Source organism: Ornithorhynchus anatinus, chromosome 6 (assembly GCF_004115215.2).
Source record: "Ornithorhynchus anatinus isolate Pmale09 chromosome 6, mOrnAna1.pri.v4, whole genome shotgun sequence".
Taxonomy (NCBI): domain Eukaryota; kingdom Metazoa; phylum Chordata; class Mammalia; order Monotremata; family Ornithorhynchidae; genus Ornithorhynchus; species Ornithorhynchus anatinus.
The window spans coordinates 10969928-10997357 of NC_041733.1; the positions used below are offsets into that span (position 1 = coordinate 10969928).

The 27430-nt window shown below is 53.6% G+C and overlaps 1 protein-coding gene across 5 annotated transcripts; it reads right to left on the reverse strand.

Annotated features, from left to right (window-relative positions):
• Positions 1 to 2574: 2574 nt before the first annotated feature.
• SYTL4 (synaptotagmin like 4) lies at positions 2575 to 27430 on the reverse strand. Of its 5 annotated transcripts, none has more exons than XM_039912387.1 (18): positions 27376 to 27430; positions 25900 to 25989; positions 20396 to 20574; positions 19897 to 20115; positions 18257 to 18366; positions 17762 to 17864; positions 15139 to 15249; positions 14660 to 14822; positions 14467 to 14557; positions 14213 to 14316; positions 12744 to 12833; positions 11659 to 11837; positions 11323 to 11425; positions 9145 to 9306; positions 5548 to 5656; positions 4950 to 5049; positions 4414 to 4622; positions 2575 to 3786 (listed from the first exon to the last, which is right to left on the reverse strand). In XM_039912387.1, exons 3-18 carry the CDS (start codon positions 20503 to 20505, stop codon positions 3641 to 3643), a joined length of 2109 nt encoding a protein of 702 aa, XP_039768321.1. In that variant the 5' UTR covers positions 20506 to 20574; positions 25900 to 25989; positions 27376 to 27430; the 3' UTR covers positions 2575 to 3640. The 5 variants fall into 5 exon arrangements, with proteins under 5 accessions (XP_039768321.1, XP_039768322.1, XP_039768320.1 ...); XM_039912388.1 differs by lacking the exon at positions 27376 to 27430 and adding an exon at positions 26644 to 26741 and having other exon boundaries at positions 12744 to 12830; XM_039912386.1 differs by lacking the exon at positions 27376 to 27430 and adding an exon at positions 26644 to 26741.

Here is a 27430-nt window from a genome sequence, read left to right on the forward strand (position 1 = left end):
GGGAGGAGGGTTGCCCTTCCTCTCCCTTCTTCCTTCCCATCCCATATCCCCAAGCCAGACTCCTTCCAAGCTCAGAGTAGATTCCCCAGATTAGTTCACAAACAAGCCCATGTTAGCTCCCTCAGGTCTGAGCCTACAGCACCAGTGGCCGCAGAAGCAGTACCAGAGGCCACTGCCCTTTGAAAGCAGGGCATGAGACAGAGTCCAGAGAGCAGTCATTCTCTGAGCAGTCCTCGGGGCTTATATGCTGATGCCTGTGGCTAAGAAGGAGAGGAAGAGCAGAGTTCCCCTTCCCTGGCCCCCCTCCTTCCTCTCCAGGCCCCCTCCCCCCCATCAACCAGCAAGGAAGGAAGGGCTTCCGGAGGGGGGTCATTCTCCTCTCTCCCGGAGGCCGGAGCCCAAGACAAGGACAGGATGCTTGGGAGCTGCTTATCTGCAAACAGGGCAGGCTAGGAGAGAGGCTAAAGGAAAGATATGGAAGGGTAAATTTAGTCCTCCAGTCAGCTTGCACTTGCTGCTAGACCATAAATTCCTTGTGGGCAGGGAACGCGTCTACCAACTCTATTGTATTGTGCTTTCCCAAGCGCCTAGTAGAGTGCTCTGCACACATTAAGCACTCAATAAATACCATTGATCGATCATTGCTGCTAAGGAAGCTGCCGATACCAGCTCCTCCTGGTCCAGGGATGGCAGGGACATGCAGCTTCACACCCACATCCCCATCTCTTTCATGTCTCCCCAGCCTGGCAGTCTGCTCCCCCTTGGGCCACAGCAGCAGTCTTGGAAAACTACTGTGCTGCTTCTTCCCTGTACGCAATGAATGGGAAGGGGCAGAAGGAAGGATCTGGAAACGCTGGAAAATTCAAATCAGTTTTTCATTCAGGCTTTCACTTTTAAGAGGGTGGCCTGGAGGAAGCAAGGGAGGAGGGGAGATAAAACAGGGTAAAGTCAGTCTCACTGAGGGTGCGGACCAGTTTGGGGTAAGGAGGCGGGAATGGGAGGCAGATGGCAGAAAGCGGAGCATTAAGAGCTTAAACTAGCCCAACGGGCCACAGCAGCAGCAGGGCTCAGACTTCAGCTTCCGAGGGGAGAGCAGAGAAGGATCAAGGCAAAAGGAAGAATTCCCTTTACTCTCCGGCCATGGGCACGGGCCATTGCGGAGGTGCGGGGCCAGCTGCTTCTGCTCAACATCCTGGCCCCTGCAGTCCAGAGGCATTGTCATGGCAACGGTAGGGCCCGGAGACTCGGGAGACGACAGCTGCGGGGGCTCGGTTTCTCTTCCCGGCAGGAGCCACGTGCTCTGGTAAACAACCGAATTCCAGTAGCGGCGGTCTTCCCGCTCGGACCCACTCTCCCCTCGGGCCCCACTAGACAGAAGGGGATGTTGAGGGTTCTCTTACACCAGTGAATTTGCTATCCCTGGTAGGGATTGGAGAATCAGGCACTCAGGGTTTTTGGGGTGAGAGGTAAAGGGTTAGCCAGGGGCAGCAGAAGAGCCCCAGCCCGTTCCCACTGGGCAGGAGAGGGGAGTGGCCAGCCCTAACCAGACCGGGACTGCTTACATTGGGATTTTATGAAAATTTCTCAGAGAAAGTACAAGCAAAAGCCAAGCAGCCACTGTAGTAAATGGGATAAGCCCAAAGAAGACAGCCCACTACCCTCTCCTCCCCACCCCCAAGGTGGGGTCCATCGGTCCATCCTCCCTGGCATCTTCTCCGGACAGACGGAGGGGCGGGGTAGGCAGCAGGCGGACCGTGCGCAGAGGCCAGAGTGCCGCTGACGTTGGCATTACCTGCTGTGGGAAAGTCCAGGGGGAGAGCGGGACTAACAACTCAGAGGGCAAAGGCCAGTCACAATGGAAGAGCGGTGCTTGACATTGCCCCCACACAGTGGAGCTTCAGGGATCCCGGCAGGCACTACCACCACGGCCGGGGGTACAGGCCCCGTGGCACTCCTCCATCCCAACCCCCTACTATCTAGGGCCGGGACTGACCCCTTACTGGGGGGCTCGCTTGGCTAATCCCCACCTTGAATTTCCCCAGTAAAGCCCTCGGTCTCCACCAGCGGGTGCCAGCCACCCCCCGTCCTGCGCTCAGCCACGTTAAGGGGCCAGCGCTACTCCAGGAAGGCCGTGTGAGTAGGGGAAGCACCCCTGCTCAGGGCACGCTCGGCTAAAGAGAGTGGGGTCAGGCAGCTGAGCAAAATGTCGGAGTGGAGAGTAGGGGGTAGTGATGACAGCACGGAGGAAACAATAACCAGTTTCACCGCAGCAGCCCCAGCTAGGAGCCAAAGTCCTGCTCTTCACACAAACCCCACAACCCTCTGCCCTGCTGGCCCATGTGCTACTAGAGAAGAGAATGCTAGCGCCCAGTAAAGGCAGGGGGACCGATAAAGAGGAGTCAAATGGGCCCACTGCCTATTAATCACAATCAGTCAATCTGGCCGAGCAGCAGCGGGCCAAACTAACCGCTCGGAGAGGACTGATCACCAGAGGCTCCGTCCTTCCGCCATCACATGGGGAGATGGCGGCAGCACTTGAGAGTATCAGAGTCACACGAAGCCAGCGCCGGGGCAGAGACGAGGAAGAAAGCTTTATTGAAACAGACGTGCTTCTGGGAGATCAGGATGAGAGAGTTACAACTAGGGACCACACCGTCCTCCCACCACCAGCTCCTCAACCCTCACCCATCCCCTGCTCCAGGCCCCACACCTGTTCCCTGTCCACCATCGGCCTCTTCACAAGATCGGCTTCACCCCCACTCCCACCGCCGGCCACTCTACAGCAGAGCCAGCTGGTCAACTGGCTCCTGGAAAAGGCTTGGTCTCAGCTGAGCCTGACTCACTTGGCAAGAGACTCTGTACTTTGATCAGCTAAATCAATTGGTAAGGAGAAGAGGAAAGTGCGATGTCTAGAAACGAGTTCACGTCATGAGGGATCGATCCGACACCAGATTTCTAAGTCCGGTGGAGCCCTGGGGGCGGGCGGCTAATGACCCTCCCCTCCCCTCTCTTCCTTAACTAGCCTCGTCCAAGACTTGCTCAAGTTTAGGAATCCACTACTTCTCCAAAGACCATCTGGGTACAAGCAAACAACCGCCAAAAGGAGAGTAGCTCTCTCCCCCCTTTCCCTTCCCCAGTGAACTCTCCTTGCATCCTCCAACCCTGGTTCCTCAGGAAGGGGGCAGCGTGAATTCTAGGGTCCTGTTCATTGCCCTCCTGCCCAACTCCCAGCCCCCATGCATACACCATCTTTCACTCCTGGGGTGGGTGAAAAGAAATAAGGAAGGAGAAAGGTACGAATTTTACACGTTTTAAAGTACTGAACCTCAAAAAGAGAAGGCCGGAGCGGAATCTGACAGATGGAGATAAATAAATAAAAGTTTACCAAGAATAGATCCTTAGACTTAAATCTGCTTTAAGAGTAACAATTCCCCATCACTATATCATGTAACAGCAAATTCTATACGCATACACTCAGAATGAAGTTATACATCCTCAAGTTCTAAATTCTGCAACCTCTTAAGCTGTTGCGCTCATTGCAGCGGATCTCCCACCAGCCCCCGGGGGAGTCCAGTGATCCCCTCCACGGCTCCCAGCCCCTCCACGGCTTGGGCTCCATCTCTCCGGGGCCGCTCCGGGCTCACGGTCCCGGCTTCTTGGCCATGGTGGAACGGAGCTGGAGGGTCCCTTCGGCCCAGGAGCCCGGGTACTGCTGCATCTTCTGCCACAGGTTGACTTCTTCCCCGGAGGAGTCCATCCAGTCTGCCTCCTGCCCGTTACTGAGTCCTGTGGGGAAGGTCAAGGTGGACGGGGTCAGTGGGGGGTCAAGTCACGGACCGGGTCATTAACGATGGGCTAGAGGTAGAGCTCCCTAGGGACCACCACCCTCAGACACACCTCCTCTAGACTGTGAGCTCGCTGTGGGCAGGGAATGTGTCTGTTTATTATTGTACTGTAGTCTCCCAAGCACTCAATATAGTGCTCTGCACACAGTAAGCAATCAATAAAAACAACTGACTGACCTCCCGACGGGGGTCCCCGATACAGCACTCATACCACCCCCAGCCCGAGCCCAAGACCTCCCCCGCTGCTGATGCTCACGTGGTCCTGCTCACGTTAGTTTCAGGGGCCACTGCAATCCCAGGCTCTGAGCCCGACTGACTCTGGCTGTCACAGCCAGAGCTCAGAACTAGCCGGTCCATCCGTGCTTCTCCCCCTCCACCCACCGAGTGAGGGTTTTGGGCACAGGATGGGAATCGCCAGGTCAACTCCTTAAGGGCTGGACCCCTGCCCCCATCCCCAAGGCTCTGAAGGCACCACAGAGGAGGAAGGGGCCAACTTCTGTGAACCGAACACCTGCGAGATTCAAGGACGGGGTGGGAGTGGAGGGAGGAGGAGCGTGGAGACTCTCACCACTGCCACTGCCCAGCCTGACTCCACCCAAGAAGTCGTTGCTGGCCAGGGGTTCCCGGTCCCACACGGTCAGCTCCAGGCACACGTGCTGCAGGTCCTCTAGCCTCACCCCGTTGTAGACAAAAGTGTGGTTGTAGTGTGGATTCAGGGTTTTCTTCATGACGGGGGTCTTGCGCTTGCTGGCCCTGGTCCGCATGGGCAGCAGGTAGCTGATGGTCAGGGTCGGGGCAGCGGGCAAGAGCCAGGGAGCCGGAGGCAGAAAATGAGAACCAAGGAGATCACAGCTGGCGATGGGAGCTGTTCGATGTGTCCCTCCCATCCGGCCTGTTCCATGGATCCCGCACTTATGTACACGCGTGTGCACGCACAACACACGTACACAAATGCCTCTTGCAGCCAAAGCAGAAGCAGCAGGCGTTCCTGCCAATGCCTCAACCCAGGAAGCAGGAGCCGGGCCCCAGCCACCCCTCCTTTCACCCCACGTTGCTCTCCCCGCTGTACCGGTTAGGTCAGAGTTGGACAAAAACCCGACTCACCCCTTGACGAAGCTGTCTGAAGTGCCCCCAGATTTGGCAGCTGTCAGATTTTTAGCCTCTTTGATCCACACCTGCAGCTCTCCTCCTTCCCCAGCTCTGCCTGTGGGGAGAGGTCCTCGTAGTGATGGCCCCCCAAGACCCACCAAGGACCAGCACCCGCTGTGCCCCCAAACGTCACTCGTCCAGAGGCCGGTACAGGCCGGGGATGAACTGAGACTAAATCTGTTTCAGCACAAAGATGGACGACTAACCAGCAAGCCAATTCCTCTCAAGCCAGAGAGCTTTATTTAGAAGACTGTAGGCTCCCTGAGGGTCTGTATCAGACCCATATCAGAGTATCATGTCTACTAACTCGACTGTACTCTCCCAACCCCTTATTCCAGCACTCTGTACAGAGTAAGTGCTCAAAAAATACTGTTAAGGAATTTGTTCTGGAGGAAAAGCCCCAAACCCCAGAATCCCACAGAACCACAAACACCCAAGAGCCCTCAGTACCCAGCCGACCCAGTAAGCCCCTCAGTGTCACAGATTGGTCCTATGAGGGGAACAGAGCAGCCTGGGACAAGGAACTCCACCCCAGGCCCGAGAGTAGACTTACTCTTTTTCCGATCACCACCCACAGAGGGTTTGGAGGCTGGGATGTATTTCAGGGAAACCACCAACTCGCCCTTATAGGGCACGGAGCCTGCCAGGGACTCACTGCTGATCTGAAACACAAATGTCCCCCCGAAGGTCAGGGCCAGTCCCCATCCAAGTGTAGGCTGACCACTCCTTACCTTTCCCATTGCCCACTCCCTCTACGGGGCCCACCCAACACCGTCCCATGGATCTCGGCCTTCCCCTGCTGGACCCTCACGGTCAAAGCAGTCAGCAGCGGTTGGTATCTCACTCCAACTCTGTGTGGGTGAGGAACAGACTGGGTGGCTCTCCAGTCCTCAGAGGCAAACCCAGGACTCGTAGGACCTTGCAGACGTGAATGCCAGTGCCACAGGCTCCCTGGCACCTTCAGACAAGGTACCAGACTTCTAGCAGTGAGCATCCTGGGAGTTTGAGCGGTCCCACCCCAATAGTTTAGCTCTGTTCTTAGAAACCAGTCTGCTACTCCTCGTTCCAAATGCCAGCTCCCTCAAAGGATTCATGCTAGTGTAGGTGCCGGGGAGGGGAGCTTATCTTGGAGGGAAGGGGCCCACCAAGGTGAAACAGCAGGAGAAGAGATGGGGAGCGGAGTGAGAGCAGTTCACCCCACGACTGAGGCATCCGAACTGATACAGAGCTCCCCGAAGTCACCACCAACTGCACCCCCACCCTGGGGGGCATGAGCCAGGCAGGGCCACTGGCCTCTCCAACCTCACTGTGACGGGACATCTATGGAGGTCAAGGGATTAACAGCCTCACACTCAAAAAAGGACAGTAAGCGGTACCCAACTGGATCCCATCCGTCTTTCCAATAGCATCTCTCCTCACCTTGCCGCCTTGTCCTCTCTTCCCACTCTCGATGATCAGGTCTCCGCTCTCAACTCCACCCTCTCTACTCATCTCGACTCTCTCGCCCCCCTTTCCCTCCGCCGCTCTCGCTCCACTAACCCACAGCCCCGGATCACCTCCTCCGTCCGCCTCCTACGCTCCTATGCTCGAGCTGCTGAGCGCTGCTGGCGAAAGTCCAAGCACCAAGCCGACCTCACACACTTCAAATTTATCCTTTCCTGCCTTAACTCTGCCCTCTCCTCCGCCAGGCAAAGCTTCTTCTCCTCCCTCATCGACACCCACGCCCGTCACCCCCGCCGATTGTTCCGGACCTTTAACTCTCTCCTTAGGCCCCCTGTTCCTCCCCCTCCCCCATCTCTCACCCCCAATGATCTGGCCACCTATTTCCTCACGAAAATCAACACGATCAGGTCTGAGCTCCCCAAAGTCACCCCTCCGCCTCTCCCCTCCCCCCCACCGACCCCCTCCCCTACTTTCCCATCCTTCCCTGCGGTGTCCTCAGAGGAGATCTCCTCCCTCCTCGCAAGTGCCACCCCCTCCACCTGCGCCTCGGACCCCATTCCCTCTCACCTTATTAAAACCATCGCCCCTGCCCTCCTACCTTCCTTAACTTCTATTTTTAACCACTCAATCTCCAAGGGCTCCTTCCCCTCTGCCTTCAAACATGCCCACGTCTCCCCCATCCTAAAAAAACCCGCTCTTGACCCCACTTCCCCCTCCAGTTATCGCCCTATCTCCCTACTACCCTTCCTTTCCAAAATCCTAGAACGAGTCGTCTACAATCGATACTTAGAATTCCTTAACTCCCATTCTCTCCTAGACCCCCTCCAATCTGGCTTCCGTCCCCTCCACTCTAACGAGACTGCTCTCTCTAAGGTCACCCGTGACCTCCTTCTTGCCAAATCCAATGGCTCCTACTCCATTCTGATCCTCCTTGACCTCTCTGCTGCCTTTGACACTGTCGACCATCCCCTCCTCCTCCGTACCTTATCTCACTTTGGCTTCACGGACTCTGTCCTCTCCCGGTTCTCCTCTTACCTCTCTGGCCGGTCATTCTCGGTCTCCTTCGCTGGAGCCTCCTCCCCCTCCCATCCTTTAACTGTTGGAGTTCCTCAAGGGTCAGTTCTCGGCCCTCTTCCGTTCTCCATTTACACTCACTCCCTCGGTGAACTCATTCGCTCTCACGGCTTTGACTACCATCTCTACGCAGATGACACGCAGATCTACATCTCCGCCCCTGTCCTCTCCCCCTCCCTTCGGGCTCGCATCTCCTCCTGCCTCCTGGACGTCTCCACCTGGATGTCGGCCCGCCACCTAAAACTCAACATGAGCAAGACTGAGCTCCTCATCTTCCCTCCCAAACCTGGTCCTCTCCCAGACTTCTCCATCACCGTTGATGGCACAACCATCCTTCCCGTCTCTCAGGCCCGCAATCTCGGTGTCATCCTTGACTCGTCCCTCTCGTTCACCCCACACATCCTATCCGTTACCAAGACCTGCCGGTTTCACCTCTACAATATCGCCAAGATCCGCCCTTTCCTCTCCACCCAGACGGCTACCTTACTGTTACAGGCTCTCGTTATATCCCGGCTAGACTACTGTGTCAGCCTTCTCTCTGACCTCCCTTCCTCCTCTCTCGCCCCGCTTCAGTCTATTCTTCACTCCGCTGCCCGGCTCATCTTCCTGCAGAAACGATCTGGGCATGTCACTCCCCTTCTTAAACAACTCCAGTGGTTGCCTATCGACCTCCGCTCCAAACAAAAACTCCTCACTCTAGGCTTCAAGGCTCTCCATCACCTTGCCCCTTCCTACCTCTCCTCCCTTCTCTCTTTCTACCGCCCACCCCGCACGCTCCGCTCCTCCGCCGCCCACCTCCTCACCGTCCCTCGGTCTCGCCTATCCCGCCGTCGACCCCCGGGTCACGTCCTCCCGCGGTCCTGGAACGCCCTCCCTCCTCACCTCCGCCAAACTGATTCTCTTTCCCTCTTCAAAACCCTACTTAAAACTCACCTCCTCCAAGAGGCGTTCCCAGACTGAGCTCCTCTTCTCCCTCTACTCCCTCTGCCATCCCCCCTTTACCTCTCCGCAGCTAAACCCTCTTTTTCCCCTTTTCCCTCTGCTCCTCCACCTCTCCCTTCCCGTCCCCACAGCACCGTACTCGTCCGCTCAACTGTATATATTTTCGTTACCCTATTTATTTTGTTAATGAATTGTACATCGCCTTGATTCTATTTAGTTGCCATTCTTTTTACGAGATGTTCTTCCCACTGACTCTATTTATTGCCATTGTTCTTGTCTGTCCGTCTCCCCCGATTAGACTGTAAGCCCGTCAAACGGCAGGGACTGTCTCTATCTGTTGCCGACTTGTTCATCCCAAGCGCTTAGTACAGTGCTCTGCACATAGTAAGCGCTCAATAAATACTATTGAATGAATGAATGAATGAATGAATGGCCTGGGTGCCCAGACAGGCAAGTTACCCATCTTCTACCCGAGCACATTGCCCTACTGGCAAATATACCCAAGGAACCTGGCTAGACTCCTGGCTAGGTATGGGGTGTCAGATACAGACACACCACACACACATACACCCCAACAGCTCCCTGCAGAGAGCAGTCTAGCTAGGTCAGGCCTAGTGGGAGAAGCTATTGTGAAGTATTTGAGGGCTGGGCAGAGCAGAGGAATGAAGAGGCACAAGGACAGCTACTGTACCTTTCCATGCAAAGGGAGACAGTCATCCATTGGCTGGTCAAACTTCCAGGAATCCATGTGGACCTCTGCTTCCCCGAGGAAGGTGTTCCTGCCCAAGCGTCCATGGTGCCAGACGGAGAACTGCAAAGTCCTCGAGACCAGGATGGATGCAGAGATCTCGTACTATGACAGAAGAAGGCAGAAGCCTCTGGGTGAAGAGAATCAGCCCCTCTGCACTACTTTTGTCCAAGCACTACCCCTTCATCTTCCACCCAGGGGACATCCTCCTTCCTCCCCGCACCTGCTCGTTCCCCCATGACAGACTTGGGCTTCCAGATGAATCCTCGCACTGGCCTTTAAAGAATCAACCTCCCATTCCTGTCAAGTTCTCCTTCTGCCCCCAATAGTCAGTTTCCCCTCCGGAGCAGGGAAACTCCAAGCCTTCACTGGGAACACAGCAGCAAAGAAGAGACCGGCCTTCTGTGAATATCAGGAAGGGGCCCCAGGGCAGACAAATTCCGCTGGGATAATGCTGATGACAAGATCATCCCTGCAGTTGTGGGAAGGGGACCGTTTCAGAGATCAACATGGAAGCTCTCGGGATCCTGATGGAGAAACTCCACCACACTTCCTGGAACAGAAAAGTCTTCCTGCTTTGCAGCTGTGAGACTTAGTTGGGCCACGATGGCAGAGACCCAGAGTCCCAGAAGGGGGTGGAGAAATATGGAAAGAGAAGGAAAAAGAGGAGGAAGAGGAGGAGAAGGACATCAGGAGACGGTCAGTGGTGGTGGTGATTTGGAGGAGGGTCTCAAGAGTGCTTGGGACAGCCAATCTGTGCTACAGGCTCTGGGGGAAAGGAAAAGTGGGGGGAACAAAGTAAATCCCTAGCCCTTAAGAATCTTTAAAACCGGGATCTTCATCCACAAACAATAGTAATCATAATGGCATTTGTTAAAGGCTTACTATGTGCCATGTACCAAGCAGTAAGATAGAAACAAGATAATCAGGATGGACACAGTCCCTGCCCACATGGGAATCACAATTTAAGTAGGAGGAGGTAGGGCTTAATTCCCATTTTACAGAGGAGAAAACTGAGGCACAGAGAAGTTTGGTGACTTGCCCAAGGCAGAGATGGGGTTAGAACCCAGGTTCTTTGTCTCCTAGACCATGCTCTTTCTATTTCCCTCTAAACTGTGAGCTTCTCATGGTAGGGACTGTGTATGTTTGTCTTTGCATTGTACTCTCCCAAGTGCTTATTATAGTATTTTGCACACAGTAAGCACCCAATAAATACAATTGAATTAATTAATTAATTAATTAATTAGGCCATGCTAATGAGTGCTTATTGTGTGCAGAGTACTGTTCTGAGGATCTTATAATCAGGTCTGACAATTGCCAGGACACTGGATCTACCCATCTGTGTTCTGTGCTCTTCAAGAGCTAGAGAGGAGCTGAAATCCTATTATTACTATCATTATTTTATTTTAAATGGTTTTTATTAAGATCTCACTTTGTGGCAGCCTCTGTATTTAGCACTGGGATAAGTACAAGATAATCAGGTTGGACATAATCCATGTCCCACCTGGAGCTCACAGACTTAATCCTCATTTTACAGATGAGGTAACTGAAGCACAGAAATATTAAGTGACTTACCCAAGATCACACAACAGATAAGTGGCAGAACGAGGATTAGAACCCAAGTCCTTCTGACTCCCTGGCCCATGCGCTATACACAAGGTCATGCTGCTTCTCATTATTATTATAATATAGCAGCATTTCTCAAGCCCTTACTGTGTTCCTCGGACTATACTAACTGCTGGGGGAGATACAAGATAATCGGGTCAGACACAGTCTCTGTTCTACATGGGGCCCACAGTCTAAGTAGGAGTAGCAGTAATAAAATAGTAACTATTACATGCCTACTGTGTGCAGAGCACTGTACTAGCAGGAGGGAGAACAGGTGTTTAATCCCCATATTACAGATGAGGTACAGAGAAGTGAAGTGACTTTTCCACTGGCTCCACTAGAACCCGGGTCTCCTGACTCCCAGATCTGTGCTCTTTCCACTAGGCCATGCCAAGATGCTCTTTCCACTAGGCCACGCCAAGATGCACGTTTGCCTTCTGAATCCCTCAAAGGAAAGAGAGTAGGGAGAGGTCGGCCGCCCCATCACTTCTGTCCTCCAGTCACGGGGCTCACCGAGAGGAGCTCGTCGAAGAGCGGGTTGACAGTGCCTCGTTTGATGGTGGTTTTACGTTTCCCCTGGCGGGACTTGTCGGGCAGCAAGTAAGTCTTCACGTATCTGGTCCCACAGAAGAACACCAGCGGTTAACAGGTGCAGCGGAGAGAGCTCGCCATCCCACTGCCAGTCCAGCCCCACTGCCCCCTCCGTCGGCAGCCAGCCGCCTGCTTCCCCCCAGCCCACGCACGCTGCCTTCTCCTTGCCCCGTGTGGGTGGTCAGGGTGGCAGAGCAGGATCCCCTCACCCCGCGACCTTCCCCTTTTCTCCAGAGCGGCTTCAGGAGCACGACTCACGGGTTGGAGCGCTTCTTGACCTCGTCGGCGTAGGCCAGCTGGCGGCACTCCTTAACGTGGACCAGCAGGGTCTTGGTGTGCTGGTCGTATCGCAGGGAGAAACGGATCTCGCCCGTCACAAAGATGTTCCCGAAGTCTCCCGCCTCGCTGTACAGGCTGGCCACGCTGCCCAGCGTGCTCTGAGGAAGAGGGGGCCTGGTGTTCCACAGCCATCAACCTTGCCACCCTCCACCCTCCTGCTGGAACAAGCCATCCTGGCTTGCCAGCGGGAGTCTCCTGGCTTATAAAGTAGGTTGGCTGGCCAACAGGCCCCGGCTGAGAAACAATATATGCTTGGCAAATGCGTCATCCGTAGAGTCTACAGCTCACTCTCTCACCAGTGTACTACTCCCCTCTCCTACTGCCTAATAAAAATAACGATGACAACACTTTTTAAACAGTTACTATAAGCTAGGCACTGTGCTAAGCACAGAGATAATCCAATTGAGCAGTCTCTATCTTACCCGCAATTCCCATTCTAAGGGGAAGGGAGAACAGGTATTCAGTCGCCATTTTCCAGATGAGGAAACTGAGGGACAGAGAGGTTAAGTGACTTGTCCAAGGACCCACGGCAGACAAGTGGCAGATTGGGACCGGGACCAGGGACTCCAGGCTCCCGGGACGGTGCTTTTTGCTCCCACCCTGTCTGCCTCTCATCCACTGCACCATACAATCGACAGTTCACTAGAAGGTGGGAAAGGGGCTACGGAGAAAAGGGGAACCACAAGCCAGGTCATCTGACTCCTTGGGAGCAGCTCATCTAAAGGACTTTTTGGGAAGGGAGGTTAGGATAAATGGCTAAAGGGAGGTCTGGGGGGGTTATCTGGGAGGGAGTCAGGTATCCAAGCCCCCAACCCAAATCCCGAGTTAGATAAACCCTCTTGGAGGAGGGGTAAAAGACACTGGGAACTAGTGTTTCAAACAAAGTTATTCTAGATTCCAAATCCAGGTTGCCCAAAGAATCCCTCTCCAAGCCGCCTCAACCCCGGCCACCATGAAGGAGAGACACACTGCCTACCAGGCAGCCCCTGCGGCCCCCGCCTCACCAAGGAGGAGCCGCTGCGCAGACTGCTCCTGGCCGTCCTCTGCCGGTGGATCTCCACCAGGTTGTCAATGTCTTCTTCTTCCTCCTCCTCCTGGACCAAAGATCGTCTACTCTAAGGATCCAGGGGGAACCCTGCACATATGTGCACAGGCAAACACACATGTATACACACACACAGAGAAACACACAGGCACTTCCTTTTCTTTCACAAATCCATCACGCTCATGTGCCCACTGTGGTGCGGCAGGGAGAGTCAGGTTCAGGTTGTAATTTTGCAAAATAATGAGATGTTGGCTAAATGTTTACTATGAGCCAAACACTGTACTAAGCACCGGGGTAGATACTGGATAATCAAGTAGGACACAGTTTCTGTGCCAGATGGAGCTCACTGTCTAAGTGGTAGAGAGGACAGGTACTGAATTCCCAATTGACAGATGAGGAAACTGAGGCCCAGAGAAATTGAGTAACTTGGCCTAACTCATACAGCCAGGAAGTGGGGGAGCCTGGGTTAGAACCCAGGTCTTTTGATTCCCAGACTTGTGTGCTCTATCCACTTGGCTACGCTGCTTCTCCTGTACATCTCCTGACTCCCTCCCAAGGAGGGCCTGGATTCCTCGTCTTGGGAATTAGGAGCCCAGTTCCCTGCCCACCCAGCCCCACAAAATAAAATAACAAAATTAAAAGCAGAGTTACCTAGTGGATAGAGCACAGCCCTAGGAGTCGGAAGGACCTGGGTTATCATTATTAATGATAATAATCATGGTACTTGTTAAGCACTTACTATGTGGCAAGCACTGTTCTTAGTGCTGGGGTAGATACAATTTAGTCAGGTTGGATTAAATTGTCCCACATGCGTACTCCTAATCCTCATTTAGCAGATGAGGTAACTGAGGCCCAAAGAAGTTAAATGACTTGCCCAGGGGTCACACGGCAGACATGTGGCAGAGCCAAGATTAGAACCCAGGTCCCCTCTAACTCCAAGGCCCATGCTCTAGCCACTAAACCACACTGCTTCCCTAATCCAGTTTGTAATCTTGGCTCTGCCATTTGTCTGCTTGTCTGAAATGACTTTGGACTAGTCACAAGGTTACTTCATCTGTAAAATGGGGATTAAGTCTGTGAGTCCCAAGTGGGACAGGGACTGTGTACCTGATTGTCTTGCATCTATCTCAATGTTTATTATGGTGCCTGGCACTCAGTAATACCATAAAATACAAATACCATAGAAAAACCTTCTCCATAGACAATAGGGAATAAATAAAACCAGGGACCAGGTGGCAGGGAAGGAAGCAGGTGCCAAGGCAAAAGGGCCCGCCCCTCTGACATCACTAGATGTCAGCCAGCAGGGTGCTGCCAGCCAGGACTTCCGATCTGGATCTCCAGCGAGGACAGCAGCAAACTCCCCACGGCTCAAATGCACGTAATCAATCAATCCCCAAACGGAGCTCCGGATCAGACGCCCACACTCACCATGTCCATGTTGAGCCCTGGGACGGATTTGCTTCTGTCTCCCAAGAAGCCACTTTCATTCCCAGAATCGTCCGGGCGCAAATCTATCACAGACTTGGTGTATTCTGATTGAGAGACCAAACAAACCACTCCAATTCGGGCAGGGTTCTGGGACGAAGCCAAGCCCTCCTTTCCCTCCCCAACCCTAAGCCAGCACCTCCAGTCTCCACCCTAACCCCAGCCAGAGTATCCCTCCTCTCAGGTGCCTAAGCCACCTGAAGGCCTCCGGATTCTTCTAGGATTCTTCTTGAACAACATGTCACTCTCATCTGCTGATCCCACGCTGCGGACTCCAGACCAAGCTTCCTGAAAAGGGAGGGGAAAGGACAAATGGGAGAGAGAGAGGTCTTAAGCTCAAGGAAGAAAGACAAGGAGGCTTTGAAGCCCTCCTGGAATATTCCAACGCACCCCCGCTTTGAAGGAAGCCCCTCTGAAGCTTACGCTCTCCACATTGGAGGGAGAGGGGTCCCTGAAACGAACAGGAACGGTGAGAGAGGATGCAGGTGATCCCGTGGGGCCTGGGAGTCTCCTTCCCTCTTGGAGAGTGCCAGCTTTCTCCAGAGAATTGCTTCTGGAAAGAAAAAGGGCAAGAGAAAACGAGACAATGTTTTAACTAAAGGCTGGACCTGACAAAAACGAAGCCCGGAGAAGTGCAGGTGGCTGCTGGCAGCCATTTTAATTGTCAAATTAGAATGCAAGTTTCAGATTTTGTCTGTAGAGGAAGGAAATCCACTTCTGCTTCTATCTCACCCCAGTGCTCAGTAGAGCACTTTGCAGCTCAGCTCTCTCAACTCCCTCCCCACACCTTCGGTCTCAGTTTCGGAAATCCTGCATCTTGACACCGGAGCGGCAGGACCGGAGAATGAAGTGAGATCAGAACTCCTCACCGGAAGGGGCTGCCAGGCCTGGAGGAGGTGGGTTTGCGACTGTCCACATTCATGTCCTCCGACTCCAGACAACTCTTTCCCCGCTTGGGCTGTGCGGGTTCTGTCGGCACCCTGGAGGGAGAAGGCCAGGGAAAATTCTGTCCATGGAGGCCAGGTGCCTCTGGGCAGGAGGGGGGATTTGGGGCTGGCTCATCAGAGGAAGGGTTAGGGATAGTTGGCTTAAACCCAAGAGAAGCGGTGGAGCCTGGTGAAAAGAACACAGGCCTGGGAGTCAAGAGACCTGGGGTTTAATCCCAACTCTCTACTTGGCCCTTTGTGTGACCTTGGGCAAGTCATTTAACTGTGCCTTAGTTTCCTTCTCTGCAAAATGGGACTGAAATACCTGTCATTCAATCAATAATGTTCATTAAGTGCTTACTCTGCAGAGCAGTCAGTCAATCATATTTATTGAGTGCATACTGTGTGCAGAGCACAGTACTAAATGCTTGGGAGAATACAATGCAACAATAACAGATTCATCCCCTGCCCACAGTGAGCTTACAGTCTAGAGGGGGAGACAGACATTAATATAAATAAAATTACTTGTATGTCTGTAAGTGCTCTACTAAGCTCATAGGAGAGTACAATACAACAGAGTTGGTAAATAGGATCCTGCCCACAAAGCTTACAGTCTAGAGAAGAGCTCTTCCCCTTAGACTGGGCACCCCATGTGGAACAGGGTCTAATAATAATAATAATAGTATTTGTTAAGCGCTTACTATGTGCCAAACACTGTTCTAAGGGCTGGGGTAGATACAAGGTAATCTCACAGTCTTAATCCCCCTTTTACAGATGAGGTAACTGAGACACAGAGAAATTAAAGTCACACAGCTGGTAAGTGGTGAAGCTGGCATTAGAATCCATGACCTCTGACTCCCAAGCCTGTGCTCTTTCCACTAAGCCATGTTGCTTCTCCATCAGGTCTGGCGTATTTATTTTCTACCTAAAGTAAGCGCTTAACAAATCCCACAGTTATTACTATTATTCACCCAAGTTTAGGAGCAAGTCAGCAATGTAAGTTTCAAAGGCGAAAGGCTGAGCCTGGCCAAAGAAGTCAGTGATTGTATGTGTGTGTCTGTCTCCCTTCCTCTGCCCCTCCCTCCCTGCAGGAGGAAGGGGAGGTCCTATGCCATGTCTAAGCACCTCCTCTTCTGCTCAGTGGCCCAACTGGGTTATGGGTTTTAAAAAATATTCTGGGAAGGGATAAGCAATATAAAGGTAAAAATGCTTGGGGGACTGGGGGTGGGGGTACCTTCTGCACCCCTCTGCTCCCATCCCAGGCAGAACTTTCTCCTCTAGGGGAGGATTTTCAGAATGCCACCTTGAGCTAGGGAAACCCCTAGCTCTTCATTCTCGACTCAAAGCCACCCTAGCAAAAGAATAGGGCTTTAGGCCCGTGAGACCCCAGTCACCTCAAATCTGCAAATAACCGAGCCACCAAAGTGCATCTTGGCCTTATTTCTCTAAGTCATGTGTCAGTGGGAGCCTGAGTTTCACCATTTGGGCCAGAAAGCCCCTAGCTTTCCTAAAAAGAGTCAGAGCAACTTAGGGAGTAGAACACAGTCAAACAAAGGGAACAAAGGAAGCTGTTTGTAGAACACCCCGTTGGTTCCCCGGCATCCACACCACCCGGAGGGGGAGGCAGCGCTCTTGCCATAGCCTGACTCTTACCAGGGTCTGTGGCCGAGATTTCATAAAGTCCTAAGGACAGGGGCCGCACGACCAACAGGTGCATGGAAAGGTGACAGCCATTAGTGAGAGGGAGACAAGCAGGACAGCACTTGATCTCGCCTCCCAGTTTTCTATTCTCTTGCCAATCTCTGTTCCCTTCTCTTCCCAAAGACCAAAATTTAAAAAAAAAAAAAATCTCCGGAGTCAGTCATCAAGATGGCAAATTCAATCAGACTGTAGGGAGGAGTTCATCCAAAGGGGTTCACCTTTCGAGCAAGGACTGATGTGGAGGGGTTTAGCTGCTTTTTTTTTTATGCTATTTGTTAAGCGCTCACTTACTTATGTGTCAGGTACTGTTCGATACAAGGTAATCAGGTTGGACTCAGACAATGTCCCCCATGGGGCTCACAGACTTAATCCCCATTTCACGGATGAGGTAACTGAGGCACAGAGAAGTTAAGTGACTTGTCCAAGGTCCCACAGCAGACAAGTGGCAGAGCCAGGATTAGCACCCAGGTCCTTCTGACTCCTGGTCCTATGCCCTATCCACAAGGCCACACTGTTTCTCCATAGTTCAGACAGAACTTCCAGGTGAGAGATGAGCCAGTCGCCAGCCAGCCAACGCCCTTACACACATCATCTGGCACCCCTAGTTCTCAGCAGGCTAAGTAAATAGACATTTATTCTTTTCCTCCACCTAGACCAGGCCTAGCCCAGGTCCCGGCCCCAGCCCTGAGAAGTCGTGAGTCATCTCCAGCTGGGCTTCTCCCTGGAGGGGCGGGAAGGGTGAGCCAGAGAGCACAGCACCTCCACTGACCCCGGCATTTCCTCTGACAATGACCCTCAAAACGAGTCCATTTGTGAGCTGCAGGATTGGGGAGAAGTGGTGCCAAGACAAGAATCTGTCTCTTACCGGAGCCCTTTTGGTCGCTCCTGGGGGCTCTTCCGGCCAGCTCGGAGGTCTCCCATCTGGGACTGGTGCAGGAGAGACTGTCCCACTGTCTCCCTTTTACTGGCTAAAAAAAAAAAAAAATCAATTCAGAGGAAAGGGAAAATCATTTTTAAAAGATGTGCAGACACGCACACACACACAGGCTGATAACCTAGATGCTCCCACTCCACTGTTCCTCCCTCCATTTTTCAGAGCACGGTGGAGGCTGGCTCAGGGGCCCAGGGACCCCAAAGGCCCCAAAACAGCACTTTCACCCTGACACCAGGCCACGCTCCAAAGACATGCTCTGAAAGGCCTCTTGCCCCCAGCTGAGCCCAGACCTTCACCTCATTGCAGCAGGCAGAGCTGCGGGGCTTCCCGCCACTCTGACCCAAAGTCCAAAGGGCTCAAACTCGAGGCTGGGCCCCCGAGCCTGATTTCACAGGCACCCCCTCCACGTTCCCCAACACCTCCTACCTGGAGACTTCCGACGCAGGGACATTCGCACTAGGTCACTCCCCACATGGTCAGCAAAGCGATTCACCTTCCGGTCATAAAACCAGTCTCCAGTTGTCTTCTTCAGCTCTCTGTGGGCAAGAATGTCACAGGAAGGTCTGGGGTTTCTCTTCTCAAAGTCGACCAACAAAGGACAATTGGTCTCGGACTTTTCAAAACTGCTGCCTAAATAGTAGGCTTCTTGAGGATAGAGAGCAGGTCTCTAACTCCCTGGAACTCTCCCAAGCACTTTAATGATAAGAATAATGGTATTTGTTAAAGCGTTTACTATGCACCAGGCATATAAGTGCAAATACGATTGAATGAATATAAGGCATATAAATGCTGACTGCTCTACCCACAGAAGGTGCTCAGTAAGCAGTATGGCCTAGTGGAGACAGCAAGGGCCTGGAAGTCAGAGGACTAGGGTTCTAATCTCAGGACCACCACTGGTCTGCTGTGTGACCCTGGGCAAGTCACTTAACTTGCCTCAGTTACTGGCTTAGTGGAAAAAGCACAAGCTTGGGAGTCAGAGGATGTGGGTTCTAATCCCAGCTCCATCAACTGTCTGCTGTGTGATCCTGGGTAAACCACTTAACTTCTCTGTGCTTCAATTACCTCATCTGGATTAAGACTGTGAGCCGCAAATGGGACAACCTGATTACGCTGTATCTATTCCAGTGCTTAGAACAGTGCTTGGCACACAGTGAGCACTTAAACGCAATTATTAATAATGTTGGTATTTGTTAAGTGCTTACTATGTGCAGAGCACTGTTCTAAGCGCTGGGGTAGATACAGGGTAATCAGGTTGTCCATGTGCGGCTCAGTCTTAATCCCCATTTTACAGATGAGGTAACTGAGGCCCAGAGAAGTTAAGTGACTTGCTCACAGTCACCCAGATGACGAGTGGCAGAGCCGGAATTCAAACCCATGACCTCTGACTCCCAAGCCCAGGCTCTTTCAACTGAGCCACGCTGCTTCTTATTATTATTATTAGAAAACAGGGATTAAAAATGTGAGCCCCATGTGGGACTTAGATTGTGTTCAACCTATCTCCTCTCTACCCCAGCGTTCAGTACAGTGCCTGACACACAGTGAGCGTTTAATACTCCCTTCCCCAATCACCAGCAGCCCTGCCACCTGGTGGTGGCTGGGAATGTTTGCAGGGAGGGAGAGGATTTGAAAGGCAGCGAGGCCTGGGGAAAGACCTCGGGGCTGGAGTTCGGGGACCTGGTTTCTAATCCCGGGCCTGCCACTCGCCTGCTGTGTGAACTTACGCAGGTTACTTAACTCCTCTGTGCCTCGGTTTCCCCATCTGTCAAATGGAGGAGGAGATAGATACCTATTCTCCCAAACTTCCCTTAGACCACGAGCCCCCAGGGATCGTTTCCGATCTATCTTGAATCTGCACCAACCACTTAGCACAGTGCCGGGCACATCGTAAGCGCTTAAGCGTATGCTCACTACACTGATTTTCCATCCGCAAGGTCAAGGTCGTTTGGAATAACTCGTTTGGAATAACCCCGCACCAACAGGGTCCCCACGGGGCTACCGGCCCCTCAGTCATCCGCCGCCGCCCCCGGCCCGGCCGCCGGCCCCAAGCCCCACCCGTGGCTACTCACGCCTCCTTGGCGCACACCCTGCACCGCCAGACCCCGTCGGGGCCGCTCGCCGCCCGGCAGTCCCGGCACACCAGGTGGTTGCAGCCCCGGCACGTGTTGGTCTTCGAGGCGACTCTCCCCAGGCTCTGCAGGCAGCGGGCACACGTCCGCTCGCTGTAGCGCTGGCTGCTCCGCTTCGCCCCTTTCCGCCGGATCTCCAGCAGCTCGTTCTTCAGTCGCCTGCTCGACGGACCCAGAGAGGGGCCCCGCTGCAGTCAGGGGTGGGGGACGGGGCAGAGCCGGGGCGAGGGCGGGGCGGGGGGTCGGGCAGGAAAGTGGTCCAAGGGGCGGGGGGACAAAGAAGGGAGAGTCCAAGTGGGGTCGGGGGTCCCTAGGGGTGCAAACATCAGGTACGGCTTGTGCCGGCCCTCTCTGGCCTCCCGTCAGGAGGGGCTGGAAAACCCCACCCTGCCCAGGAGGGGCCCCGGGCACCCACCCCAGCCTCTCGCGCCTCCGTTACCTGATCCTCCTCTCCTCTGCTTTCCGGAGCTCATCGTCGCGCTGCAGGACCTGCAGGATCAAGTCCCGCTCTGCCTCGGACAGGAAGGAGAGGTCGACGGCCCCTGACATAGCGTGCTCCCTCGGGTCCCGGGCTCCGTCTCTTCCTCCGCTGCCAGGCAGGAGATTCTTCCTGAAGTCCTGGGGGAGCAGGTCCAGAGCCCGGTGTGTAGCAAAACCATGGATACTAGACCCTTCCAGGCACCCACGCTGGGCCCCTTCCAGGAAGATAGTTCACCGCCAATGGGGGCGAGTGATACCCCGATCGTGGGGGTATCACCAAGATAATAATAATAATAATAATGACGGTGTCACTGACACCCAGTTTTCAGTCAGGTCCCTGGGGCTCTTTATACAGAGCCCCACTCCAGTCAATACGTCACGTTGCTGCACAGATCATTTTTCTACAGGAATGTTCAGGCCATATTTCCCCACTCCTCAAGAACCTCCGATGGTTGCCCATTCATCTCCACATTAAACAAAACTCCTCGCCACCAGCTTTAAAGCCCTCAATCACCTTGCCCCTTCCAACCTCACCTCACTACTCTCCTACTACAACCCAGCCCGCCCACTTCGCTCCTCTAATGCCAACCTCCTACTGTACCTCAATCTCGTCTATCGGACCCCTCACCGACATCCTGCCTCTGGCCCGGAACCCCCTCCCTCTTCATATCCGACAATCACTCTCTCCCGCTTCAAAGCCTTATTGAAGGCCCATCTCCTCCAAGAGGCCTTCCCTGATTAAGTCCTCCTCTCCTCTTCTCCCACTCCCTTCTGCGTCACCTTGACTAGCTTCCTTTATTCATTCCCACTCCCTGCCCCACAGCACTTCTGTACGTAGCTGTAATTTTAGTTATTTATATTAATGTCTGCCTCCCCCTCTATACTACAAGCTCACCGTGGGCAGGGAATGTGTCTGTTTATTGTTAGACTGTACTCTCCCAAGTGCTCAGTACACTGCTCTGCACACAATAAATGCTCAGTAAATATGATTGACTGATCGACTATTCAGACTAAGACTCCTGTCCCCCCACTGCCCCATGCCCACCGCTGGCTCCAGACACACCACACCCTCAGCCCACAGGCAACACCTTATGTACCACCTCTTCATATTCATTTTTCCATGCTAGGCACTTAGGAGAGTATAATACAACAAAGTTGGTAAGTGCTAACCCTGCCCACATGGTGCTTTATGTGATCTTAGTCACTTCTCTGTGCCTCAGTTTCTCCAAGAGTAAAATGGGGATTAAACGCCTGCTTTCCCTCCCTTTTAAACCATGAGCCCCGTAGGTGACAGGAACCACATCCCCAACCTGATTCTATTTTATCTACCCCAGTGCCTAGGACAGTGCTTGGCACAGCGTAAGCTTATTCAATAGCCCAGTTATTATTTCCCTCTTCCTCTTTCCTCTGCAACCCAACGGTGCAGTAGTGTTCTTGGCAGCGAGTTGGACAGATGCTAGCAGCAACGTCACCTGTACCTCTGACTCCCAAGCCACCCCCTTCCCCACCACACTCAGCAGGAAGGGAGACAGAAGTGCAGTTGGAACCCCGATCTTGGGGGTTAACTGGGTAAGGAGGCAGAGACCCACAGAGACCAGAAATCTAGATCTGGTCTGGTTCACTCCGGTCCCTGCTGTGCTCGGTTCTGGCCCGGTAGGGGCTGAAATAAGTCAGCTGGGTGGCAAACCAGAGAGGGTCAGCGGGGCCGCTGCAGCTCACACAGGCTGCCTGTTCTCTCCCATCCCTCCCCATTTCCTGGCTTCTCCGAGGTCGGGCTGTCATCTCGCTTCTGGTTTGGCGGCATTGCAGACTCTCATCTCCCCGCCCTCTCTCCTCCCTGACCCAGGAAACGGGGAGGTCTGGGCCGAGAGGCCCCAAGCCCACCTGGGTTCGGTTTCTGTCCACCTGGCCCAGGCCCGGAGGCCCAAATGTCACTCCACAGAGAGGCATGGCAGAAACCAGGCCGGACTTACACTTTGCAATTGTCTCAACTAAGTTGCCCTAACTAAACTGCCAAGAGTGCACGGACCATCACTTTTTAAGTTAGTCTCCTGCAGCGTGCATTCGGACACTTCATTCAACTGTATTTATGGAGCGCTTACTGTGTGCCGAGCACTGTACTAAGCACTTGGGAAGTACAATTCAGCAACAAATAAAGACAATCCCTGCCCACAGCGGGCTCACAGTCTAGAAGCAGGAGGGGGAGACAGAAGTCATGTAATACATGGTTACTGATGATAATGGAAGTAGCAAATTTCACCTCACTGCTAGTTCCTAGGAGGTTAAACCCCAATTTTTCATTCATTCAATGGTATTTATTGCACGCTTACTGTGTGCAGAGCACTGTACGAAGTGGTTATTTTTAAATCCCAAGAGAGACGATGTGAAACTCTACCTTCCTTTACTTTCCTAGCCCCACAAGTCAACCTCTTTGGCCTGTAGGCTAGCCCCATTAAACTGTAAACTCCTTGAGGGGAGAGATCACATCCCTCCCTATATTGTACCACATGCTTCCTGCCCCTTCCTCTTCCTGCCGGCCAACTAGGCTGGCAGGCAGTCATGCAGTCAGACCCCTCTAAAACTGTAATCTCCTGTTGTTCTGGCAAATTCAGAGGGAATCCAGGGACCAGACGCCCTCAGAGCATCTGCCAGGAAGGTCTAATTCCATATAACTCCACCCAGCTGGATCTTCCTCCCAGCCCCCGCTCCCCTGGAAAGAGCCAAGTGGCCACCCCTCCCTTCCTGGGAAAAGCCAAGTGTCCAAGAGGGTGGAGAAGGCCTTAGTGTCAGCACCATCTACTACTGGTCTTAGAACCTGATGCTTAGACCACTCACACATCTTCATTACAGGCTTCACCTCCCTCCTCTGGGCAGTGTATGGGTCTCCCTACTCTAGTGTATTGTACTCTCCCAAGTGCTTAGTTTAGCGCTCTACACACGGAAAGCACTCAATAAATACCATTGATGATGAGCGTTCACTGCTGTGGATGCTCTGAGAGGAAACAGCAGCTCAGAGTGGGATTTCTAGGGCCACACACAGTTTTCCTGGCTGCTCTCCTGCATTGCCTCGCTTAGCAATCAATCAATCAATCAATGGTGTTCATTAAGCACTGAGTGCAGATTGGTGTACTAAGTGCACGGAAGAATACAGTACAAGGGGGTTGGTAGACACAGTCCCTACATTCGATTTAGCTTGACAATAAGGGAAGGGGCCACAATATGGTGTTTCAGTCCTCATCGATGGGATAATAATAACGATGGTATTTGTTAAGTGTTTACTATGTGCCAAGCACTGTTCTAAGCACTGGAGCAGATACAAGGGTAATCAGGTTGTCCCACATAGGGCTCACAGTCTTAATCCCCTTTTTATTCATTCATTCATTCAATAGCATTTATTGAGCGCTTACTATGTGCAGAGCACTGTACTAAGCGCTTGGAATGTACAAATCGGTAACAGATAGAGACAGTCCCTGCCCTTTGACAGGCCTACAATCTAATTGGGGGAGACAGACAGACAAGAACAATAGCAATAAATAGAATCAAGGGGGTGAACATCTCATTAAAACAATAGCAAATAAATAGAATCAAGGCGATGTACATCTCATTAACAAAATAAATAGGGTAATGAACATATATACAGTTGAGTGATCGAGCACAGTGCTGAGGGGAGGGGAAGGGAGAGGGGGAGGAGCAGAGGGAAAGGGGGGAAAAGAGGGCTTAGCTGAGGGGAGGTGAAGGGGGGGGAGCAGAGGGAGTAGAGGGAAAAGGGGAAGCTCAGTCTGGGAGGGGAAGCTCAGTCTCAGTCATTTTTACAGATGAGGTAACTGAGGCACAGAGAAGCTAAGTGACTTATGCAAAGTCACGCAGTGATAAGTGGTGGCGCCAGCATTAGAACCCATGACCTCTGACTCCCAAGCCTGTACTCTTTCCACTCAGCCATGCTGCTTCTCCATCCCCCAACCCAGGAGCGGATCCTCCAAGGATCCATTTGTCCCCATTAGAGATGGACCAAGCAGGAGCTGGGCGGGCTGCGGATTTCCGCTGCTCCCTCTGGGCTGGTAAACCAGCTGCCAAAGATGGCTCTGGGCTTCCTGGAACAACCTTGCCCTACCAAACGCCCCTTGGATAAGTGACCACCCTTGGCTCGGCCCGGAGGGAGATGAGGGAGAAATGGCATGGGAGGGGGAAGGGGTGGAGAATGGGAAGGACAGTACTGGTTCCCAAACCAAGCGATCAATGGTATTTCTTGAGCGCTTACTGCATCCACTTGCACCCTCGGGTCCCTGGGGATGTCCAGCGGCACTCTTAATGGGAGAAATGTGGCCCGTGGACGATTGATTACTTTCCTAGCTACCGTATCAGTAAGCAGCAAGAGGCCTTCCCAGAATAAGCCCCACTTTTCCTCATTTCCCACTCCCTTCTGCGTTGCCCTAACTTGCTCCCTTTGCTCACCGGCCCCCCTCCCAGCCCCAAGGCACTTATGTATATATCTGTCATTTTATTTATTTATATTCATGTCTGTCTCCCACCTTGTAGACTGAGCTTGTTGTGGGCAGGGATTTTTTCTCTTCACTACGGTAGGGTTCTTTCCCAAGCACTTAGCTCAGTGCTCTGCACACAGTAAGCACTTAACATGATTGATTGAATGAATATTGAGCCTTCTAGACTGTAAGCTCTCTGTGGCCGGGGAATGTGTCTACCACCTCTGTTGTACCATACCCTCCCAAGTGCTTTGAACAGTGCTCTGCACAGAGTAATCACTCAATAAATACCACGGATGACGATGACGACCTACTGGGCGTCTCACACTCTACTAAACGTTCGGAAAAGTACCTTTTGCCTAATCTGCTTTCTACATCCCCCACCCCATTTGCACCTTGAAGTCTCTTCCACAAGTGAACTGGGTTCTAGTTCATTCAATTGTATTTATTGAGCACTTACTGTGTGCAGAGCACTGTTCTAAGTGCTTGGAATGTACAATTCGGCAACAGATAGAGACAATTCTTGCCCAACAACGGGCTTGGGAGTCAGAGGACATGGGTTCTAATCCCAGCTTTGGCACTTGTCTGCTGTGTGACTTTGGGCAAGCCACATCACTTCACTGTGCCTCAGTCACCTCATCTGCAAAATGGGGACCGTGAGGCCCACGCGGGGCAACCCTGATTACCTTGTATTCATCACCGGCACTCAGAACAGTGCTTGGCACATAGTAAGCGCTTAACAACTACCGTAATAACAAAAAGCCTGTGGAAGTTTTACAGGATGCCACAGTTCTTATAAAAGGGTACAAGCTTCTATCCTGAGCCCCTATGGCAGAGTCCACCTCTCCTTATCTCTCTGCTCCAGGCGTCCAGACTGACCCTAAGGCCCCTAGACGGTGTGGGGGTGCCGGGAGGGGGGTCCAGGGGGTGTCCGGGGGTGTTCAGGGTGTGGGGGTCGCTGCAGAGCCCCCCTGCCCTTTACCTTTCCAAGGAGGGACGAGTTGAGGCTGCTGGCGCCAGGCTAGGCCCGGAGAGGTCCAAGAGGGGATGCGATCACACAGCGACCTTTGACCTTCAGGGGAGACACGGAGTGGGGCGTTGGCGAGGGGACCCCCAGTTGGGGGATGGAGCTGCAGCTCGGTGGGGGGGGGGCGCTCCTCTCCCCTCCACCCACCCCACTGCTCCCTCGGCCCTACCTCGACTCCCCTGCGGTGGGGTGATTCCGGGGAGGAGGGGGAGGTCCCGTTGGGGATGGGGTGGGGGGGTTAGGATAGGATGGGGGTTTGGATGGCATGGGGAGGTTAGGATGGGGTGGGGGGGTTAGGATGGGGTGGAGGTGTTAGGATGGGATGGGGGGTTAGGATGGGGTGGAGGGCTTAGGATGGGGTGGGGGGGTTAGGATTAGGATGGGGGTTAGGATGGGGTGGGGGGTGTTAGGATGGGGTGAGGGTGGGGGTTAAGCCGGGGTTGGGGGGGGGGGGGCGGGGTTGCCCCGGCAGGTGCAGCGGAGGCAGCCAGAGGTCCGGGAAAAGAAAGGGGGGAGAAAGGGGGAAGGGGCCAGAGGGAGGGCAGACCGAGCCCCCCGCCCCCACTCCTGGGAGGGGGCAGGAGAGGAAATGGGGGGGTCGGGGGAGGGGGCCGGGGGCAGAAGAGGGGCCGAGATCGGGGAGGGGGGAGCGGAGGAGGGAGAGAAGAAGAGCCCGGAGGTCCGGGGACACCCCGTCACCTGGAGGCGCCGGCCCAGGGGGGCGTCCGGAGGGGCGTCGGAGAGGATCGCGGGGGGGGGGGGCGGTCGAATGGGCCCCAGGGGGGTCGGAGGAGGTCGGAGGAGCCGGGGCAGCGCTGACCGGCCCGGGAGGCGGAAAGGGCGGAAAGTTTCCCAGGAGCGGGGAAGGGGAGGGACGGGGGGAGGGGCAGGGGCAGGGGCCGGGCCCGGGGGGGCGGGGCGGGGCGAGAGGGGGCTGGGGGGAGCCTTAAAGGATCCTCCCGGACCCCCTCCCGTCCTCCTCCCCCTCCCCACAAAGCCCACCAGCTCACCGGGCCGCCCCCCGCCCATTCAGTGCTGTGTGCGGAGCCCTGGGCTCAGCGCTCGGAAAATCCAGTTCGGCAAGAGAGAGAGACCATCCCCCCCCCACAACGGGCTCACGATCTAGAGGAGGGGAAGACGGACCACAAAACAAGTAGACGGGCATCAATAGCATCAATATAAATAAATAAAATGATAGATGTTCATTCACTGACTCCTATTTATTGAGCGCTTACTGTGTGCAGAGCACTGGACTGAGCGCTCGGAAAGTCCAATTGGGCCCCCGAGAGGGACCATCCCCACCCAACGACGGGCTCACGGACTAGATGGGGGGAAGACGGACAACAAGACAAGACAAGTAGACAGGCATCGATAGCATCAATATAAATAGAATAATAAATATTCAATCAATCGTATTTATTGAGCACTTACTGCCTGCTCGACGCTTGAAAAGTCCAATCTGAGCCGCAGTGAGAGACCATCCCTA